Genomic DNA, 17,143 nt, shown 5'->3' on the forward strand with positions numbered 1-17,143 from the left:
TTCTGTGTTCCATAAAATATTATTTTGTGGAGCACTTTACAACTTAGTTTTCCCTTAAGGTGCTAAAAATCGTGTATTGTTACGATTATTATTTTTACTTACAGGCCTATTAAATAATATATCTTTTAACAATAAGCAAGTTAGAAAGTATAGAGGATCTCTTTACATCTGAATCTCTAGGTTTACTATTTGCATTTAGGATATTTTTAGAATATTAACATGTACATTTTAAAATCCATTTCACAATATTTCCTTGCAAAACAAAATCCTGCCTTTCTGTCCTTAGTCTCTCATTCTCTGTAAAAGTACAATTTCTTTATCTAGTTTTTAAGTTTTATTTGGCATATTTCTATGCCTGGTCATATGTTTTAATATAAAATGCACTTTTTTAATTCTCTGTATAAAAAATTATCTAAAAAATATGAGAAAAATGCTGTTGTGGCTTTCTTTATGAAGGCTTTCTTTATTCCTATAAACTGTTCCTCAAACGTTCAGACATGTACAATGAAATGTATCTAAGTCTCTATCTACATCCACTTTTTCTTACGTTGGAAAGCTTAATATTTGTAAATATCATTTTTTTTTACATTGGTATGGCTGTTTTAAACACACTAAAGCAGTTAATTGTTCATGATCGTCAGCTGAGCTGTGGGAGATCATAATTTGATATTAAGCCAACATTCTTTCAGTTAGTTGAGTTTGGGATTTCTTGTTACAGTAATTAGGAACTGTCCTACTCGTGAAGGGCTAATGGGATCAGTGACCTAGATGTTAAATTTAGTGCCGACATAAAATAGAATATTAAAAGAATCTCATATGCCACATTGAACAAAAGCTCCTGTTTAATGTGCTCATCTCGAGGATAAAGATAAGTGCACAAAGAATCAATAAAGCCAACAGCTAGCAGTTCTTTTGCAGACATACATGAATGCTTGGCGTAGTTTGACAGCTTCAAAAGACACTCTGAAAACCACAGCTTTTCATCCGCTTCACATTAACACGCAGAATTTAGTGTACACTACACACCTCTGAGTCAATTATGCTTCGAAAAGCTTCAGTGGCAGAAATATAAAGTAACAAGCTGGCATATTGCATACAAAGCAGAGAATGTTACTATAAACACATGTCCCTGAACAAACAGTTCAACGGTCCCACAAAGCCTCTGCAACTCATTTACATTTATATGAAACCTGCAATGAGTCTCTCCTCCAACCCAAGAAAAAACAGACATTAAAATTTCAAGGGCAGTTGTTCATTTCAAATGATTGACACTGAGCTTCTTGAACAGACTGACATCTGTCAGAGAAGTGCGTAACTCTAACCACAGCTTGCCCTTGTTTGGCTTTCCAACTAAGTGTAATGTAGACAATGAAACACAAGCTGGGACTGAACTCAACTACAGCTTTTTACTGGAAGAACTGAGACTCTAGCAGTTGAGTCTATTGTCTGTAGAAAGCACAAGGCCCGTTTTATTGTACGTTTTAGCCAACAAACCGGCCCTGTCAAAAGCAATTACGGAGTTTGTTAACCTTAAAACTGCGTAATTAAACATTTAGGGTAGGTTGCATGAGGAAAGCCTACTTGGTGTGTAAAAGCAATTATAGTAATGGATGACCTGAAATACAACACCCCTAAAGGCCCTTTACCTTAGATGAGAAAATATCCCCTGCTCACAGTAGAAGTTATGATAAACAGATGGAGTAAAATACTAAAGGCACACAGTGTGTGTTACTGACATGAGTCATTTAAAATTTCTTGAAATTAAAACATTCTTGATAAAATTACAAAACACAGTAGATAAAACTTCCTGTACCTAAAAGATTTAAAAATACTTCTGTCACAATACACTGGAAACTTTATGTGTTTTAGAGAAACACAAAGAGGTTGTAAAGAGATTGTAATTAAATCATGTAAATCCAATTTCTACCAGCTGTGGATAAAAACAACAGGGTAAAATAGCTTCATATTGCATAGGTCAATTATGAGAGAATTGCGTTTCCCTGTTTTTTTAATTGGTCAAGTCAGTTTAGTCAGTTTTATTTTTTGAATGATAAGCCACAAACTTTGATAACCACTGATCCACTGGGCTAAAAGTAAAATAAATCATGATATAGTTACATTAAAAAACAACAAATTTCATTCTTAACGATTTTGAAACTTGAAATGTGTTAGGATCCTCAGGCTTGCCCTCCAGAGGGCGCCGAGGATCCTCTTCTGCTCTGTGTTTTTCCCTTAGGGTTGAGTTACTGTGTGGATCTGGGGACTACCCTCTGCCTCCAGCAGAGTGCGCCGTGGGTCTTCTGGAGCTGGAACCTTCCTGCACACCTGTTGCTAATCCTCTCATCAGAAGACCCTTCCTATATAAGCTGACTTCAGATCTTGCCTCAATGCCGCAGTGTTGATCTTAGTTGGAATCCTGTCTCTTCGTGAAAGCTCTGGATGAGCTTAACCTCCTGTCTCCTCGTGAAGCTCTGGATGAGCTTAACCTCCTGTCTCTTCGTGAAGCCCTGGAAGAGCTGTCTCTCTGGCAACCTGTCTCTGGCCTGCAGCTCTGGGAGAGTTGCACCACAGGAAACCAGTCACAAGTCTGAAGCTCAAAGAGAGCTAAACCAGCTAAACTGCCCTGGTGAGCCAACCCGAAGATTCCTACGTGGTTGTAACCTGACGACTTCTATGTGGAGTTTCCCTAGAGGTTCCCATGTGGATTTTCCCCTGATGTTCCCTGCTGATAGCTGGATGCTCAGCCTGAAGAATCCTCTGAGTTAATCCCCTGTTGTTCCCTGCTAGAGCTGGAAGCTCAGCCTGAGAAATCCTTCGTGTTTCCCCTGATGTTCTCTGCTGTGAGCTGGAAGCTCAAACCCAGGACTGCCAGGCTAAGCCTGAAGCTAAATGCTTAGCCTCACATGATCTCAGCTACCAGCCATCTCCCTTTCCCTGCACAGACCCCAGTGAACCAGCCCCCTGCCTGTATTGTTCCAGTATAATCCATGTGCTTTTGTCTTTAAATAAACTCTTTGGACTTTTACCAGTGCCTCCGTGTGTGTTCTGCATCTTGGGCTTTACTCTCAGAAACCCAATCATGACAGAACACTGCGGCCAAACACAAAGCCCAGCAGAACACCTCCGCCGTTGGACTGAGAAACGGGACGCTCAGATACTTGAACACACACAAACCCTCCGTGAGTTACTGCTTAATCAAACATTCTCTAGTCACTTCTACAATGCTAACGGCACGTCAGCAGCTCGTCCTGTCCCGAATTCACTTCCGCTTCCTAGTTCACCGGCAGTGACGTCACCTCCGAGTCAAGATGATAACCCTCCTTTCTGGTCCGAACACAGTCCGTCGTTTTCGTCACCTGGTCCTTCACTACCTGAGAGATTTTCTGGCAACCCACGTAAGCTCAAGGGATTTCTATTTCAGTGTCGGTTATTTTTTAGTTTTCATACTACTTGTTTTCTTAAGGATAAGGATAAGATTGCTTTTGTAGTTTCTTTTCTGTCTGGTGAAGCCCTTGAATGGGCGGAGACAAAATTTCCGCTTAAAACTAGAAAAAACTGCACATATGAGAAATTCATCCGGGAGTTAGAAAGAACCTTTAATCAGTCCTCTAGTTTCTCCGTTTCCTGCAACCTTCTGAATTCTAAACAGGGTAATAGGTCAGTAGCTGAATTTTCTTCCGAGTTCCTGGGTAGAGCAGCCGTTTCCGGGTGGAACGAGTCTGCACTCAAGTCTGCTTATCTCTTAGCTTTAAATGAATCTGTCAGAAAAGAGCTTTCTTTTTACGTCGAACCAGCTAACCTCGAGGATCTCATAGAACTAGCCATTGGGTTAGACATAGCATCTCAAACCAGTTCCTGTTCCTTCCCGCGCCAGTTTACCCTCTGTTCTCACATTCAAGCCCCATCCGTTAAAGGACTCAAAATTGACCCATCAATTTCACTTCAAACAGTTAGAGTTCCCCGCCAGCCTGATCAGACACCTGCACCCGTCACCGTTGTATCTAGACCTGTTCTCTCGCCTGATAATCTGGCTCCCCACATCCATGAGACAGATCTATGGAACTTTTTCTATGGAGATAGAGAGGATATCTCCCCTTTCGAGCCACCACATTCTGCTCCACACCAGCCTTATCTAGATCCTGAACCAGTTAGTTTTAATCCTGACCCCATGCCTGACTCTTTAGCCTCAGTTCCTGTAATTCATTCTGGTATTCATATTTTTCAACCGGTTAGTTTATCGACAGATTCAATCAATAAACCGGTTAGCCTAGCTCCTAAAACCCCTCGGCGTAAGAAACAGCGTCGCCCTAAGTCAACTCTGTGCTGTCTAGAGACCCCTGGGTCAGCTCCGTGCCGTCTAGAAACCCCTGAGCCTGCTCTGTGCCGTCTAGAAACCCCTGAGCCTGCTGTGTGCCGTCCAGAGACCCCTGAGTCTGCTCTGTGCCGTCCAGAGACCCCTGAGCATACGCTTAAGAGGGCTTCAGAAAGTGGAGTTGGTGAAAAAATGCCTCCAAGAGCCCCTCAGCAAAGGCCACAAACCACCAAGAGTCCTCCACAGACGCCTCAAGCCACCTCAGAGACTGAACTTGAGCCTCCATTGGTGTTCCCTACAGTTCCAGAAGTGGAACCACAGTCGGTGGTGTCACCAGTTCCTGAGGTGGAGCCACAGCCGGTGGCCTCCCTAGTTCCAGAGGTGGAACCACAGCCGGTGGTGTCCCCTGTTCCTGATCGGGAGCCGCAATCGGCGGGCTCCCCTGTTCCTGATCAGGAGCTGCAATCGGCGGGCTCCCCTGTTCCTGATCGGGAGCCGCAATCGGCGGGCTCCCCTGTTCCTGATCGGGAGCCGCAATCGGCGGGCTCCCCTGTTCCTGATCGGGAGCCGCAATCGGCGGGCTTCCCTGTTCCTGACCGGGAGCCGCAATCGGCGGGCTCCCCTGTTCCTGTCAGAGAGCCGCAGTCGGCGGTTTCCTCAGAGCCTCCTCCAGCTGGAGATAGGCACCAGCACCTCTCGTGACCCCAATCGGGATTAAGCGTGTCAGAAAATGGATGGACAGTGGCATACTGATAGAAACACAGCTGTGGTACATAGACCCTACCAGGATCTTTGACCCTCATAAGCAGAAACAATGACTGAGAATGAAGAAGTTAGGGTTCAAACCGGTGAACCTCTGGTTGGATGACAAACTTCTGCATCCTATGCTACTGTTGTGTTTCTGTTTAACTAAAAACTCAACATACAAAGAAAAACAAATTTCACTCAGGAAGGACTTTAAAGTTATCCTGAATTTCAACCACACGGTTACTCCGGGGTAAACGAGTTACTTCTGCAATGCCGCTCCAGTAGATGGCGCCGTTAAGCTTTTTTGCTGTGGCGAGCATCAACATTTTTATAGTAGAGGCAGTCACAGTGACTGACTCAAACCCCAAATAACATGGCTACCAAAATAACAAGATAACTGATAGATCAATGTCTTCTGATTAATATATACAGCACTTGCTCTTTTTTCTCTACATTTATCTTCAATATTAGCTATGTAAAATATCGCAATATATTATGCAATATCGTGATAATATCGTATCATTACCCAAGTATCGTGACGTGTATCGTATTGCAACACCCTCGCCAATACTACCCCCCTACTCCCAGTAAATACACAGAATAAAAAAAAACAGGGACAGTTCATGAGCAACACATAATTCTCAGATCCAACAAACATTGCTCACATTTTTTTTTTAAATTGTGGTCTCATCATGAAAATAAAATAAAAGACCTCTCCCTAATTTGCAACACAAGGCTCAAAGGGCAAGTCGAGAGGTCATCATTTAATACTGAAGACACATTCATTTAGACATGGTTTCTCTCAGATAGCCGGCTTGTTTTCTGATGGACTCATTGCAGTCTAATCACTGAGAGTGCATGTCCCATATCTCATCACAGCAGAGGTTTATTCATGTCATGTTGATGTACTGCACACTTGATTGTGTCTTAAGCTTTATTCCCTCCATGAACCTCGAGCTGTTTGGGAGAGCTTCAGGCAAATCACCAGTTAGTTTAGTTACTGGTTTCGCAACTCTTAATAAATCTAATGGAGTGCGACTCAATATTTAATTTGTGTAATGTGGAGATGGAAACATATATCTTGTCATTGAGAATTAAATCACTCAGTCTCATTAGTAAATTAGTTTGAGAGGTTCCGTCCAATTAGGAATTAATGCAATGCTTTATTTATGGTATCAAAGCGAGCCACTAAGAGGCAACTTTGCAGAGTAAATCTGAGTAAATCTAAGGCTGCTGCAGATTCAGTTTCCTTTTGTTTCTTGAAATAGAGTCTCAAACTTGTTTTTGGTTTTTGTCTACTCAAGCAAATGTTTCAGAGTCAGTGTATAAATATGCCTGTCTTTAAGTGAGCAGAGACTGCTGCCCAGTTCCAGTTGTTCACATTAATAATACAAAATAATCATCATGTTTAAACTGAAATGCAGTAAATATTATCAATAAATAATCTTTAGAATTGGCATGCCTGGGTGTTTCTGCTCTGAGCTTGGACGTTTAGTTAAAACACTGAGGTCACCAGCCAGAGGTGGTTATCTGACTCCAGTCTGGACTCTACGTTGGTAGAGGACAGATTTCACTTTGAGAAATGCAGATAGCCTCCTGTAAGTCGAAGCATATCTCTGACACATATGGCAGTACTAAGAGGGGGAAGGTTATACAACAGCAGTAGAATTCAACTTAGGAAGGAGTTCCTGGTGCAAGTTCGGACACTGGGCTGTGTTACTGTTCTTATGTACTGTAAAGTTTAACACTGTGTGAGTGTCAGCAATAACTTTTAGCCAAAACAGAAAAGGCCCCCAAAAGCATTTTGCGTGAGTTTAGGAGGACTCAGCAAAACTGTCACTACGAGGTGAAGAGAGACATTGTGTCCTCAACACAGATGCCCCCGAGCAAAGACATCCTTGATGCGAGTTTGTGTCTGCTCAGAAAAAGGCTCAGCTCATCAACTGTCAGACAGCAAGAAGAGGATCCCAGCTCCGTGCAGCTTGTATCAGGTTTAGGCAATGAGAAGTCAAAGTCAGGACAGAGTTACAGACTAAATGGTATGCTTCACTGCAATTGCATCAAACATGCTCAGAAAAACATTTTATAAATCCTAAAACTGTAATAAAAAATTAGTAAATAATAAAAATGAAATGAATTAAACTATGGAGTCCTGTCTTTACATTCACCACACAGCAAATAAGTATTTGCCTCCTAAAGATTTACTCTGTTTTTGTTTTTGATCACATTATATTGTGTTAAAAAAATCAAAACAAAACAAAATTGCTATTTTCAAATTATGAGTTTATATATTAAAACATAGTAAAAGGATTGAAAGGGAAGTGATAACAAGCGTAGGGCAAAAAAATTTATATAAAAAGAAACAATAAATGCTCTTTAAATGAAAAGTAGTTGCTTCTCAGTGATGCAGGAAGATGTTTTTTCTAAACAAACCCACTGGAGTTTGCTATGATACCAAGATTTTAGCCTGGACCAGAAGTTTTTAGCAAAAAAATAAAGAATAAATAAAATACATACATAAATAAATAAAAAAAAATGAATAGGTAGTTCTGAGATTTAAGGATGAACAGGCGGAGAAGTATGATGTTGTGAGCTTGGGAAACTTTGTAGAGAGCATAGCTTCATGGACACTTTAGATATCCCCCAAATATTTCATTAAGACATCTGTTGGACCAAGTTAGTTGTTTGGACCAAGTTAGTTGGTCCAATTCTACCGAGCTGAAATCAACATAGAAATCTTTCACCAAACAAAACAAAACATCAGCCTTGTCATCAATCTCCTGCACAGGGATGATGACATTACACCAAGAATGCAAAAACATGTATTAATAATCTCATTATTAACTATAGACCTAATTAAAAAATAACTTGGTTACAATATTTTAGGGTTGATGTTTAATATAAAAAACTCAGCCACCAGTGATTGTGTTGAAAACCTTTTCAAATTGGGAATTTTCAAAACTAAGAAGATGTAGGCTACTCAAGTTAATGGTTGAAATTTTCCTCACTTTTACATTTTAAAGTTATGCAAATGTACAGATGGATGAAAGTTTTTTTTATTTTTTATTATAAAACATCTTTCTCAAGAGTGCCAGTAAATGTGGCCGACGCTGTAGTTGTATTGATTGTTTTTTATTAAATCACTGTCAGAGCAGATGTATTCCTGCAAAAAAAGGTGTTGTTGCACCTCCATCCTGATTGACCTAACCTTGGGATATTTTACCTACTCCAAGAGGGAAAGTGTTTGTGTTGAGTTTTATTTTTTTCTTCCAAGAGCCTGACAAGAAAATCAGTTTTGTGATTGGTGGGAATGGTGAGAGAAAACATCTCATCATCCTGACTTATCCCACTACCTCTGACAGGCATCTGTGAGTACTCATGGATGTGCATGCATAATCTATGCTACTGCAGGAGCAGGGAAAAAAAAGAGTTCTTTAGAGGTAGAAATCTATATGGCAACACTGCAAACATGTTAGCATTTTTGTGCAGAGTAATGAGGCGAGGGCCAAAAATAGAAATCAAATTCAATGAAGGGCACATGCAAAACTCTTGTTTTGAGCTGGAGACTTTCTCTAAAGTTAAAATGACAGCTATATCTCCACTTTAAATGTTAGTTGGATTTTAGAGTGAGCTCTTAGAGTGCAACTTTTTTGTTTTGTAAGATTAGCATCAATACATTTATTAAGATGAAGGGTCTTTATATTTTTCCCTAACCAATGTTGAGAACTGTTACCTCTTCATTTCTAAAACCAGTCACATGATTCCTTTATTGTGGGAACAGCATCTGACAGTCATCAGCCTTTAAATTAAAAACTTAATTCCACTTGTCCTCAAGAAAAAACCCAGGAATCACCGAGACTCAACCTGGATTTACCTGAAAACTAATAAAAAACAAACAAAATAAAAAACAGAATAATTTCCTACATCAAAGCAAGTTTAGACTGACAGGCTTCTTCTCAATAACTAGACTGATGTTTGAATGAGTCAACATTGGGCTTTAAAACCTAGGACTATTGTACCTATTAAGCATGGTGGTGACAGCATCATGCTAATGGATTGTTTTAACTGCCAGTTGTATTGGTGTGTTGCAGAAAGTGGGTGTATTAAAAAAAGATGCAGGAATATCTCTAAAATTCTTTAGCTTTAAATAAAATTACTCATCTAGCAGCTAAACCTTGGACAAATTTGGGTTTTCTTCAGGATAGTGATGTAAAACTACCTTAACTTGTTTAAAAAGTCCTTAATTTATTCATGTTTTAGCAATCTGTATCAATCTTTAAAGCTTGAATCCATAAGTATGGCCTTTTACCTATTTGACTAGATGTACCATAAAACTGCAAATAAAAGCAACAAATATGGGTCTTTCTTCAATGTTTAGAATATGCAACTTAGTTGAGTCAAATTTTCCTCTTGAGACAAAAGCACAGAGGACATGAAAAACAAGCAAAATCATCAGTAAGGCTGTTTACATGCGACATGATCAAGGCTAATATGGAATTTCTTCATCCACGTATGTGTGTCTGCATGTGTGCTTCAGAACATATGTCCATCTGCAGGAAACAGATTTTGACAGAGTAGCAACAACAGCCACAAAAGAGCCTGAAGCGAGGAAGGAAAGGAGCAGCTGGTGAGGTGGAAGAAGCAACATAAACAGTATGAGCTGGATTTAAACGGCAAAAGGGAGCTGGTTGCTATATACGCCCCAAGAGGGCTCAATGAATTGCAAGACAGAGCTTCTCATCATCTTTTACATTTACAAAACCCTGGGATAAGCAGTGTTGAGAAAGACATGATAATGGGTCTAGATTTGTCTCCAGAGTTCAGTTATTAAGAATTTATGTTGAAATCTGAGCTGCAATAATCAACTCTGTGGCAAACAATTACTGCAATACTTTTCTTTTTAGGTCAGGATATGAAATAATAATAAAAAAAACCTCTCTTTGTGAAGGAAGAGCTATCTGGTGTGAAACATGCTTTGGTTCTTGATGTGACTGTCAGGGAAGCTTGGATCAAAGAGGTTTAATCAGTCTTTCTGTGGGATAAATATACAACGGCTGACAACAAACACGAAGCAAGACAAGCTTGTTTTAGAGCTAAAATGAGCATTTCAGTGTTCCTGAGATAGCAGGGGCAAAGGGACATCTTTGCTTTTATTGCAATTCAAACAGAAAAAGCTGAAATAATCAATTTAGACAATCAAAAGTATTTTTTGAGAAAGAATAATGAAAGCATACACAACTGAAACCAGATATGTACACAAAAAAAAAGCAGATTCTCTTCCCTTTTCACTCAAAATCAAAACAAAGTTTTACTATTTTAGGTCATGTTGGATTAAGGGAAGTTTTATAACATACACTCTGTTATCCTTAAGTCAAATTTGAACTAATTTGGTGAAATGGATGGAATCATCCATTTGGAAAAACCCACTCAAACCCAAGGTTTGACTTGACATGGCTAATATTTTCAGGTACTGCTTCTTTATGATGCAATTTACTGGATGGTGTTCTTAGACTTGCAAGCTTCTTGAAAAGTGTAATAACGGATACCCAAGTCAAACAAATTGTGCTGGAAGAACCTATCCAATAACACAACAGAGAAGATTAGTTACAAGAGAGACCCTGGAATCAAATCTGCACTGGACACAAGCTTGTCTTTTTTCTCAGACTATAGAAACAGATATTGCTTTTGTCAAACAGCTTTACTGGAACCCTTTGCTTCCACTAAATCACTCAAGGAACTTTTCAAGAACCAAAAAATCCACTTCAACTGGATAACCAACCTGTTACCCCCTCAGCAAAACTGATGTATTAATCCATGCCTTGTTTAAGTTAATTGTGTAGAAGCCAGAGGAGTCAGAGAAGGTTAAAATAACGTGTCAAATTTTACCCATGCCATTATTTTTTTTCTAATTTCTTATGTCTATTTGAGCCTGCCTGCAGGGAAAATCAAACACCTCTGTAATGAAATGAAATGTGGAATGGATGTTGGTGATTTGCTGTCATCCTTCATGAAGAAAGACTCACAGCTGAAAGCAGTGCCACAATGCAATGATTGAGCCTCTCATGGGATTTGCTAGTTCTAAATTTACCGACGAGGCTGATCCATTCAACTGATAATGTGACTTTAGATCAAAAGAAATAAAAGAAGGTAACCTTTTCATCCAAGTAGAAAAGAGAAGAAAAATAAGGCATCTATTAATATCCGAGAGAGGCTTAAACGGGACAGAAACCAGCAGGATCAGCGTATGCCCATTGAGGCAATCATATGCATAAGAAAATGCATTAACATGATTGAACATGATGCTGTTTGAGGAAGCGCTTATGTTGCATTTTCTTTAAAGTGAGCTTTTCCTTTTGATTTAATTTTATATAAAAAGAAAAATATGTTTTAGATAGATGAAACCTTTCAGCCAACATGCATCTACTCAGCAGCAATTGCAGTTAATTTTATGAACTCTGTGAAGACATGCAGACAAAGCACAACACTGTTCCAAGGCGAGCTAAAAAACGTGTGTTGAAGCATCTCAGTAGAGAGAGTTCTAAGGCCTGTGATACATTTTTAAAAGCATACCTGCAGAAAGAAACACTTTAAGTATTGCTTAGCAGGTTTGATTTGAGGGGAAAAAAACTTGAGGCAACTCATTTAAATAAAGAACTGTGAAACCTTAAATTGAAAACATTAAATCTCTAAAACTAAACCTTGTGTTGTTGTTGTTTCTGATAAAATGTGCTTTGCCATAGTGGAGGTTTTGGATAATAAAAACAACATATTTTTGAACCAGTAAAAAGCTATAAAAGATATGATTTCATGCAGTGCTGGCTCTTGCCCTGGGCGAAACCGTCCTTTTGCCCAACCCCACAATACTGCTAACAGAATAATATCAGCAGGGAAAAGGACATCTGGGGGGGATGGATTCATGCTGCAGGAAGCAAGCCATCTTTATGCAACTGAACCAAAACGAAAAAGACCATGACTAAACTTCAGTACTGTTGCATGTATATAAAAACCAAAACTGAATATTAAACCCCCCCCCCCCCCCCCCAAGAGTAATCATCACAGAGCCTGTGAAGGGAAAATTAAATTAAATCCAAGGGATATGATGTGCACATTCAGCTTTTCCAGGATTTATGATTAATATTCAATGCTTTATCTATTAAAATTTTTTTATTTTTATTCTTTTCACTTCGTCTTTGACGTTTCAAAATACATATGGTTAATTGCATTATTATTCATATTCATTATTAATTTATTATCAATGGGCTGCAAGATGTTGCCGTTGCAGCATGAAGGTCCTGAGTTTGAATCCAAGGCAAGGGTCTTTCTGCATGGAGTTCGCATGGTCTCCCTGTCCATGCTGGATATGATGGCTTCCTCTTAATTGCTCTCAGACATAACTATTAGGTTAACATGTGACTCTAAATTGCACTTAGGAGTTGGTGTGTGTGTTTCCTTGTTTTTTTAATACATTTTGGAGCCCACTTTCAGGGAAAATGCACATTGTGGGGACTGACTGCTCCTTATGGGGCCCGATGCTTGGACACCACAGAGGGAATTGCTGTTCTTGGGTCAGGGGTGATGTTTAGAACGAAGTATAGAATTGAGTTTAGGTTGTGGTTATGGCTAGGTATGAACCCATAATGGTTAGGGTTAGGGTTACGGTTAGGATGTAGAAATTTATGGAAGTCAATGGAAAGGCCCCACGAAGATAGTGAGACAAGTGTCAGTGTGTTTGAGTGTGTGTGCCTGTACTTGCTTATCTTACCTATAAAGGACCATTTTTGGTATATTTGCTGACCTTCTGAGGACCAACAGGCCTTATGGGACCAAAGGCTGGTCCTAATGTGGCAGACCCCCATTTTTGATCCTAGAGTCAGTTAAGTGTGGTTAGGGTTAGGGATATACTGATAATGCTTAGGGTTATGGTAAATGTCAGGGTTAGGCTTGTAAGTCAATTTAGAGTCTCAATACGGATAGAATTATAAAGTTGTGTGTTTCTTCATGGTTGTATCTCTTCTGATGGACTGGTGACCTGTCTTTTGGGTTCTCTGCCTTTTGCCCAAATGCTGCTGGCCCCCTGTGATCCTGACAGATAAGCGGTAGACGTTGGAGGAATGGACCCATTAACCCTCTATTGCCCACCTCTCGGCTCCGTGGTCTTAAACCAAACAATACTTTCAGACAAATACTGATTTATCTTAAAGACAGGAACACTTAAGTCAACGGTGAGCTGTGTTATTTATCCAATCCAGTAAAGCAAGGGCAGCTCACACTCCTACACAGAAGAAACCAAACAACAACTACATAAAAGCATGTCACAGCTCAGTAGAGCCATCTGCTCTGAGCAAGATTCAGTTATACAATTGCACCTCAAGAACAAAGGACACACCTTTGAAAACAAAAATGCTCAGATCTTTGACAGAAATGAAAGATGGTTTGAAAGAGGGGTGAAGAAACACTAAGCAGAAGGGGGGATTGTATTTTCAGCTCCCAAGCATATACAACTCTGTCATTGAACTAATTCTGAAAAACATTATACAAGCAGTCGCATCATGATTAAAATGACCAAACACAAAACTCATACAAATCAAGAGACCCCAAAAACTCAGGAGAATGAAGGGTGGGTCTTTGATTTGCATCTAACTCGCAATGCTCTCTACAGATTGTCAGGGAGCTGACAGAATTGATAAAGACTACCGGGTGGGTGTTGAAACATTTTCAGTAAAACAGAATGTAAGTTTAGTAGCCTCAGATTTAAGCCAGTTTTGTGGCAAAAGGGACCCTTCCAAAAATTTTTAATTCTATATAAACTTCTGAAATCAAAGCTAACAGTAGGTAATGCATTCTGATTGGCACAGGGTAAAACAGCAGATAGAAACAAAAATCAAGGCATTGTTTGTGTGTATTTTTTCAAACAAAATAAGCCTTAAAAGATACCTGGGTTTCTATTTTTAGTAAAGAAAGTCCAGTTTAGGTTTGCTCAATCTAAGCACTTTACACTTTGAATTAAATATGATCAAATTGAATCCAGACGTTTTCACACAAAAAACCACTAAGAAAAAAGCAACATCCCCACCCCCCAGACAAAAACCCAAAACACACACTTTAGTTTTGCACTAGATCTGAAGCTTTGAATAAGTTTAGTGGCACTTCACAGACACTGTCCATATTCTCCTCCCTGGAACACAAAATGTGGTGTGGATTCACTCTCTATTAGGGGTTAAGCCAGTAAACAAATTATAATATTTGAAGAAAATGTAAAGAACCAACAATTAAGATCATATAGTAAAAAGCGCAAGACTTGAAAATAATTAATTTAAAGAAAATTTATGTTTGAGGGCATTCTTAATGAAAGAAAATAATGCAAAAATAAAACCAAACTTTACATGTTATAAATACTTTTTTTGGCCATATAGTAATCTCCTTAAATTCGATCTTCCCTGGTGATTTAAAGTGTATCCATCAAACTCTGGACAAGTTGGTCTTCCCTCAATATTTAACATCAATATATTGTAAAATGTTGTGAATTCTTAGCAGTGTTAGTTTCTGTGTTTAACCACCTTAATTTTACCCAACAGGCTGAAGGCTGGAAGTCAGCGCTAGACCTCAGATGCCTTATATTTAAGTGGAGAATCTTAGGAATGCATGTTTTGTAAGGTTTTTGGAAGGGTGAGCAAATGTACCCCTTTTACACAGAGTATTTCTATGTGCATTAACATGCAAACTGCCAAAGATGTTATTGGGTTTTGTCTTCTGGGTATTAAAAGTCAGTGTAAAGCTAAATGAAAGATGCATTTATGCTGTACTGATATGTGGACAGAGATAGGTAAATGTGTTATGTTTCTTTAAACAATTTTAATCATATATTAAAAAAAATCTATATCTCTATCATTATCGTTATTAATGTTGTTAGTGTCGAAGTCCTACTTCCCATCTCAGCATTGACTGTACATCAAGCAAGCAGTAGAAAAGCATGCTTCCTGCAAACAGTTACACTGCAACCCAATGACTGGTGGTCACCCTGGATGGTGAGCATTACATGTGGAATATTGCATAAAAGTCTGACCCAACAGAACGATTATAGTATTGTTAAATATTATAACTAGTGTTTGATTACTCTACTAAAACAACAGCAAATATAATGAAATTGTAGAAGGAGAATAAAGAAAAAAAAAGTTTACATTACCTGTATCTCTCTTGCATGGTATATGATAATCAGCCCCAGGAGAATGATTGTAGAAAGGCTTATCAGGCATTTTAGAGCTAATGAATACAGGGATTCCTGCAAAAGAGTGAGAACACTAAAGCCAAACAAGACTAAACATGATGCCATGCACACTTCTGAAAATACAGAGTATGTCCTTAATTAATGTTTGCAACTAATTGGGACATGGCTGTTTCTTAACATAATCATTCTGGTTCTCTTTCTTGATTAGACAACAGAGGATCAGACTTTTCTTCCACACTTTTTAAAAAAGTTTTTTTTTTTTTTTTTTTACATCTAAACGATTTGCATCCACAGTGGTTGTGGTGAGGAGTGACTAAATTACCCACGAAGTTTGAGGAAAAATACGCACCTTTCCATAGGCTCCCCATGACAGTTCAGTCTCTATTACCATCACTACGATCCCAAACATCCCGAAGATTAAAGCATAATCACTGAGGCGCTTCCTCTTCTCAAACAAGGCCCGTCGGTGTCCCAGCTTCTCCCCAATGTTCTGGTTCTTCTTCTTCCCCGATTTGCCGCTGCTGTGGCCGCAGCCACCCCCTCCGTCCACCGACGCATAAGGCATCAGGTTGGCGGAATTGTTCTCCGGCTTGGATACAAGAGTGTCCGACGCATCTGCGGCGCAGATGGGCTGCAGAGGCTGCGACTCGGAATCGAACTCGTGTATGTTTCTGCGGGATGAGCCCAAGTTGCTCAGCGGGCGCATGACACCGCCGTTGTACCTGCAGCTGCTCATGGCTATTTCATTGTAGGAGTTGCTGTCTTTGTGGCTGCTTCCGAGGCTGCCCCGCTGACGATAGTACTGCTGCTGCTGATGTTGGTGAGGATGAGGATATCTGGATGAACTACCATGACTAGAAGGTGTGAAGTCGCAGGCGGTACTCTGCTGGTAGCCTTGCCTCGATGATGTCTCTGAAGGTGTCCTTAAAGTTCCCACAGTGGTCGGCGACGTCCCGCGAAAGACGAGGCTTTTTCTCGCATCACAGGTGTTGCAGCTATTGCAGGTGCAACATTGGTCGTGCTGCTTGCCGAAGCGCTGCTGCTGCTGCTCCCGTCCGCAGTAATAGTGCTGGTACCTACAGTGTTCGAGCTGCTGCTGCTGCTCTGGGAAGAAGTCGTTGTGCAGCTGGAAGGGGGTTTCCATGTCAGTGCTGCCGTTCACAGCAGCAGTCAGGCACCAGGGAGCACCCGACTAAGGGCGTTCTGGTCCTCCACACAGGAGGACAGAGCCGCTGCATGAGCAGATCCATTTCGGCTCCGGGAGAATGTGTGAGATGGACCTCCGATTGGGCTGGGGGGGCGGGGGGATCAGACCAAAACAACTGTCTCGACGTCACGAAAAACGTTGGGATGTGAAATCCTGCCGAATTTCATAATGGGATCAGAAGAGAGTATTGCTGCTTTCTGAATTTACTGCAAACTTGCCACACACAAGAATATCATTTGTATGCTCCTTGGCTTATTTGAAATTAATTTGTGCATTCTTATTATTTTCTAAGGGTATCATTTTATATTTAATGCTTAATGTCTTTGATCAATACAATTGTATCATTATTATAATGATCACCACTCTTTTCTCCAAATATATCTATCACCACTCACACCACCACCCGTGTTCCTATGATGTGCTTTATTTGCTTTACATTAGGCCTCCGAAAGTCCATTCCTGAAGTTTTTCTAACCTTGAATGACTGGACTTGGGCACTACAGCTTTAAATAGAATCCATTGTTATAGGTACAAACCTAACTGTGTTTAGTTAAGATTTCATTTTAAAAGTAGAGCTTATTTATGTTGTGGAAAAAAATATAAATAATTTAAAATAAAAATGTCGACTTTTTTGTGTTATTAAGTCCTACAT

At 39.8% G+C, this 17,143-nt stretch overlaps 1 protein-coding gene across 4 annotated transcripts in view; it reads right to left on the minus strand.

Annotated features, from left to right (window-relative positions):
• The window catches only part of kcnn2 (potassium calcium-activated channel subfamily N member 2), a 39,377-nt gene extending 22,785 nt beyond the window's left edge, over positions 1 to 16,592 (minus strand). For 3 of the 4 annotated variants that reach the window (XM_038267690.1, XM_038267691.1, XM_038267692.1), the window contains exons 1-2: positions 15,634 to 16,591; positions 15,243 to 15,338 (exon numbers count right to left, since the gene is read on the minus strand). In XM_038267690.1, coding sequence (XP_038123618.1) covers positions 15,243 to 15,338; positions 15,634 to 16,428 — 891 coding nt within the window. In that variant the 5' untranslated portion in view covers positions 16,429 to 16,591. Of the gene's footprint in view, positions 1 to 15,242; positions 15,339 to 15,633 lie in introns of all 4 variants that reach the window. The other variant, XR_005279165.1, reaches the window with a different exon arrangement.
• Between the last annotated feature and the right edge of the window lie 551 nt (positions 16,593 to 17,143).

This window comes from Cyprinodon tularosa, unplaced genomic scaffold (genome assembly GCF_016077235.1).
Source record: "Cyprinodon tularosa strain WSP-4 unplaced genomic scaffold, ASM1607723v1 ctg680, whole genome shotgun sequence".
Classification (NCBI taxonomy): domain Eukaryota; kingdom Metazoa; phylum Chordata; class Actinopteri; order Cyprinodontiformes; family Cyprinodontidae; genus Cyprinodon; species Cyprinodon tularosa.